Here is a 6,000-nt window from a genome sequence, read left to right on the forward strand (position 1 = left end):
TATTAGTAGACCTTTTGGTGATCCTTGAAAAAATTATTTAAAAAATCCACGCCTATTAGTAGACCTTTTGGTGATCCTTGAAAAAATTATTTAAAAAATCCACGCCTATTAGTAGACCTTTTGGTGATCCTTGAAAAAATTATTTAAAAAATCCACGCCTATTAGTAGACCTTTTGGTGATCCTTGAAAAAATTATTTAAAAAATCCACGCCTATTAGTAGGCCACGCCTTTTGGTGATCCTTGAAAAAATTATTTCAAAAATCCACGCCTATTAGTAGGCCACACCTTTTTGTGGTCCTTGAAAAAATTATTTAAAAAATCCACGCCTATTAGTAGGTCACGTCTTTTGGTGGTTCTTGAAAAAATTATTTAAAAAATCCACGCCTATTAGTAGGTCACGTCTTTTGGTGGTTCTTGAAAAAATTATTTAAAAAATCCACGCCTATTAGTAGGCCACGTCTTTTGGTGGTCCTTGAAAAAATTATTTAAAAAATCCACGCCTATTAGTAGGTCACGTCTTTTGGTGGTCCTTGGAAAAATTATTTTAAAAATCCACGCCTATTAGTAGGCCGCCTTTTGGTGATCCTTGAAAAAAATGATTTAAAAAATCCACGCCTATTAGTAGGCCACGACTTTTGGTGATCCTTGAAAAAATTATTTAAAAAATCCACGCCTATTAGTAGGCCACGCCTTTTGGTGATCCTTAAAAAAAAAATTTTAAAAAAATTATTAGGCCACGCCTTTTAGGTTATTAAAAGGGCTTGACAAAATTATTATCATTATTAAATATTTTTTTACTTACCGGCATTTCACATCGATCCAACATTTTGCTTTGTGTGCTTAATATTCCAGTTTTATTAAAATGATTAGTATTGGTATTAAAACCAATTTTTTTTATTTAATATTCTTGATATATTTTTTAAAGATTTCTATAAACTTTTTGTAAAGTTACCGGAGACGCGATCATTGGTGTTGTTGTTAGTGCGGTTAGCTGCAAAGAAAAGAGAGGAAAACTCATTTATCAATATTTTGGGGAAATTATGTTTTTTTAAATTTTTAATATTTAATAAAAAATTATAAAAATTTTATATTTATTAAAAAAAAAAATTCTAAAAACAATTTTTTTCTAAATTTTTTTTTAAAAAAAATATTTTTTTTTAAAAAAAAATTTTAGAAAAAAAACATTTTTTTTAAAATCAACAAAAAAAATATTTTTTTAAAAAAATAAGTAAAATATTTGATTTAAGAAATTTAAATTTTATATGGATTTATTTTATTTCCTTAACACTTTCTCATATATTTTTAGCCTTCTTCAACGTCTGCCGCACACCGTTAAATAATCGCTTCAAAAATATTGTTTATTTGTGGACATTTATCATAACATTTTATTTACATTCAACAAATCGTTGAACCTTGTAGTTTTGTTATATGATTAGTTACCAATTCGTAATAGCTAAGACACCGAGGCAGACATTTGGTCTAGCCATTGGGGAGAAGCAAGGCACTACACCTTATTTTTATGGCAGCCAACAAACAAGTGGTTTGTCTGTCCACAGAAGAAGTAGAAGGAAAAATGGAATAAGAAGTCAATACACCAAACCAAGTAAATATCATAAAAAATAAATTTTGTTTGTATTTCATCAAAAAAATTGTAAGTAAAGCTCGTTCCCTTCCCTAAAGGCAGGAGTTCGATTTTTTCTTCTTACCCTTCCCTTCTGGCTTTGTGGCATAAAGTTATTATGTATTTTTTCCTCAAATCGGTAAATGTCTTTTGGAAACTTTTGACATTTGACGTTAAACGATTATCCATTATTATTATTCATGCAAAGCCAGCAAAAAACATCGTTTGTTTAGACCAACAAGCAACCATCCAACCACCAGGCAACATAACAACATCATCATCATGATCGAACATCAACATGCTCTGTCGTACTATTTTTGGTCGTTGACAATATTTAGCACTTTGCCATGGATGGATTTTTTTGTTGCTGGCTTTGTAACATTGAATAAGCGAAAGTTCCATCCAAGCCAATAGTATTGCTGACTTGTTTTTCTGGCCATCCTCTCCCCTTTCTTATCCGTATTCTCCTTTTGTTCCCTGTCTCCGCAAAAAAAGGATGACCTTTTTTTCGATGGTAACAGAGTTTTTCGTTTGGGAATTATGAAATTTACTTTACAAATTATATAAGACAATGTCTTCCAATAACTGTTCACCATTTTTTGCAAACTTTTAGTTGTTGTTTTTTTCTATTTAAATTTTTATTTCATTTTCCCACTGGCTGGTTGGTTAGAGGATACAAGTTTTTCTGGTACCATTTGTGTTTTTTATTTTGTTTATTGGCAAAATAAAGAAAGTCTGAAACCCACAGCAGTCTACATTTGGTTATTGCCCTCTATCTGTATAGAAGTGTGAATTTATTATTGCAAATAATGTCTGCCACATTATTGATTTATTATTACAAACAAGTTTCACTTTTTATTTGAATTTGCATTTTATTTTCGTAAGTTTTTCTCACAGAATGTCATGAAAAGAAAAGATATATTGGGAAAGGAAATACATTATTTTATTATTAAACTTGCATACACCCGCTACTTCGTTAACGAAGGTAGGATATTTAAAATTTTAGAACCATGTAGTACATATGTTCGCCTATAGTACGTTTTTCAAATCTACCTCTATATCTCAACTCTACACACCCATTCCGACCGCAACCGAAATCTACCTGTATACTAAATTTGGTGTCATTTTTACCCTTTGTACTCTTGCAATACTTATTTTGAAAACAATCAAATATACTTGCTTAGCTGGCTTGTGGCAGAACTTTCGTTCCATAAGCCGAGCTTAAAAAATATTTCCTGGCGCGTCGGTGTTTTGCGCACTTTTTCCAATTTGAAAGACCATATTCGACCACTTGATCTTTCCATCTTATTCGTGGCCTTCTCCTTCTGCGTGAACCATCAGCTGGTTTGCTGGTTCGCGATATTCACCGTCAACGCAGATCGGCCCATAGATCTTTCGGAGAATTTTTCTCTCAAACACTCCAAGAGCTGCCTCATCTGCTTGCGTAAATACCAATGCTTCAGATCATATAACAGCATGGGTAGTATCAGCGTCTTGTAGAGTGTGAGTTTGGTCTGGCGGGAGGTGGCCTTGCTTTTAAGTTGTTTGCTCAGACCATAGTAGCATCGGTTGGCCATCAAAATCTTTCTCCGAATATCAAAACTGATGTCATTCGTTTTGTTTATGGCGTTACTAAGGTGTATAAAATCGTTAACTACCTCGAAGCTGTAGTTCTCAAGTTCCTCAGATGGTCCCAGTCTATGGACGTCTTGCGCGTTGATACCATCAGCTTGGTCTTCTCGACGTTTCTGCCAGACCCACATTGGCAGACTCGTTCTCAATTTGTTCAAAGGTGGCTGTTACCGCTCTCAGTGTTCGACCCATTATGTCGATGACATCGACGTAGGCGAGTAACATGTGTTGTTTGGTGTACAGAGTGCCTCTCGTATGACATTTTCCAGCAGGATGTTAAAAAGGTCACACGACAAACTGTCGCCTTGTCTGAATCCTCTTTCGGTATTTAAGGGCTCCGAGAGGTCCTTTCCGACTTTAACTGCTGATCTTGTGCCAGTTAAAGTTATACTGCATAACCGTATTAATTTTGCAGTAATGCCAAAAACAGACATCAAATATAACTTCACCCAAATCCAAATTGAGTATCAGTATCCCGAATACCGACCCTACACCCCCACAATGATTCCAAATTCAAATATCAGGATTTCAACTCTATTAGTTCACCAACAATTCAACTTGTACTAAATATAGTACACAGTAGTATGAATTTCTAAAACCACCTTCTTACCACAAACCTACACCCCCATAGTGATCCTAAATCCAAGTTTCAGGATTCCAACTCTATCGCTTCACCCACAAGTTAAATTGTACCAAATTTAGTACACAGTAGTACCAATTTCCAAACCTCCCTACATACCCCCATCCAACACCTCCACAGTGATACTAAAACAAAATTTCAGGATTCCAAATCGATCGTTTCACCCACAGTTTAAATTGTACCAAATTTAGTGCACTTAGTAAAAATTTCTAAAACTTCTTACATAACCCAACCCTACACCCCATAGTGATCCCAAATCCAAGTTTCAGGAGTCCAACTCCATCGGCTCAATCGCAATTCAAATTGCACCAAATTTAGTACACATTAGTACAATTTTCTAAAACTTTTACATATCTCAATCTTACACCTCAAGAGTGATCCTGACTCCAAAATTTTGTGATTCTAGCTCTAATGGTTCACCTAAAATTAAAATTGTACCAAATTTAGTACCATTTAGTACTCATAAGTATTAATTTCGTAAACTGAATCCTGACCACTATCCCACACCCCTACAGTGATCCTGACTCCAAATTTTATTGTTTCCGCTCTATTGGTTCATCTAAAATTCAAACTGTACCAATTACAGTACGATTTAGTACTTTTCGTACACATAAGTAAAAAATTTCCAAAAACTGCGTACATATCCCAATCCTGCACTCCGACGGTAATGTTAATTTCAAAATTTCAGGTTTCCAGCTCGATTTGTATCTCCAAAATAAATTTGTACCAAATTTTGTACCATAAAGTACTTTTCGTACACATGAGTGCACACTTTCAAAACCATCTCCTTAAATTTACCCCACATCTCATCCCTAATTCGCATTCCAAATTTCAAACTTTTAGCTCTATCCATAACTTAACTCGACAAACAATTTCATTGTTCCCGCTCTATCGGTTCACCCAAATCCAAACTGTACCGATTATAGTACGATTTAGTACTTTTCATACACATAAGTAACAAATTTCCAAAACTACGTGCATATCCTAATCCTACACACCGATGGTAATGTTTATTGCAAATTTCAGGATTCCAGCTCGATTTGTATCTCCAAATTAAATTTGTACTAAATACAGTACCATATAGCACATTTCGTACACATGAGTATACGCTTTCAAAACCATTTCCTTAAATAGACCCTACATCTCAACTCGTATTCGCATTCCAAATTTCAAGCTTTTAGATCTATCCATTCACATGCTACGAAAGTGTACTATATTTAGTACATTTTAGTACTTTTCACTATATCTTTTAGTACCTTTGCTATATCTTTTCTACACTCCATCAGTGACCCTCATTTAAAATTTAAGAGTTCTAGCTCTACCGGTTCGCCAAATACAACTGGTATCACAGTTAGTACTTTTCGTACCGTTCTAGTACGAATTTCCTAAAACCTAGCCTTATCTGACACCTTTGGACCAAGAGTGACCCTCATCCAAAATTTCAAGATTCTAGCTTCAGCCGTTTCGTCTGGACGTTGATGAATCGTTAAATCAACAATCCACGACTATATAAAGTCCCCGGAAAAATATTTTATAAAAAACCACTCCTATTTAAGGCCCCAAAAAATATGTTTGATAATCTTAGATAAACTATCTGACCATTATCTAATTTCATTTATCAAATTTTAATTTTTTATTCAATTTCTAGTTCCTCTTTCAAATTTGTGTTATCATTAATTACAAATCAATCATAACCGCTTTTCCTGCCACTCAACATCATCATACATGTATGACATGTGATGAACTATGTATAGCTGACGTTTTTGTTTTTTTTGTTTCGGAACCAGTTATGCATCAGATAAAATTAATTTGTATTGTTGCTTTTTGTTGTTATTCTAACAACAACAACAATTTCTGATATACTACAATGTTAATAACTTCCGTTTTGGTTTTTTGTGTTTTGGGTACAACGACACTTGGCAACATCATCGTCACCATCAACAACAATTTGTTGTTGTTGTTTTGTGACAGCAACATCATAGCATCCAATCCCAAACAACATCCATTTATCCAATCAGGCTATGAACAGAAAACAGGAGTAATTTTACACATGGCTACACGGCCGGTTTTGTAGTTGTTGTGTTAGCACTATTATTTTGTTGTTAT

General features: G+C 34.1%; 1 protein-coding gene across 1 annotated transcript in view; it reads right to left on the reverse strand.

The window, feature by feature from the left end:
* Positions 1-877, reverse strand: part of LOC133333851 (dual specificity tyrosine-phosphorylation-regulated kinase 2) — a 34,055-nt gene extending 33,178 nt beyond the window's left edge. The window contains exon 1 of the mRNA XM_061542162.1: positions 804-877. Within this exon, the coding sequence (XP_061398146.1) occupies positions 804-827 (24 nt within the window). The 5' untranslated portion in view covers positions 828-877. The remainder of the gene's footprint in view (positions 1-803) is intronic.
* Positions 878-6,000: the final 5,123 nt, after the last annotated feature.

The sequence above is a fragment of the Musca vetustissima genome, unplaced genomic scaffold, assembly GCF_032173495.1.
Source record: "Musca vetustissima isolate MV318-11 ecotype Yass unplaced genomic scaffold, APGP_CSIRO_Mvet_v1 utg9142, whole genome shotgun sequence".
NCBI lineage: Eukaryota > Metazoa > Arthropoda > Insecta > Diptera > Muscidae > Musca > Musca vetustissima.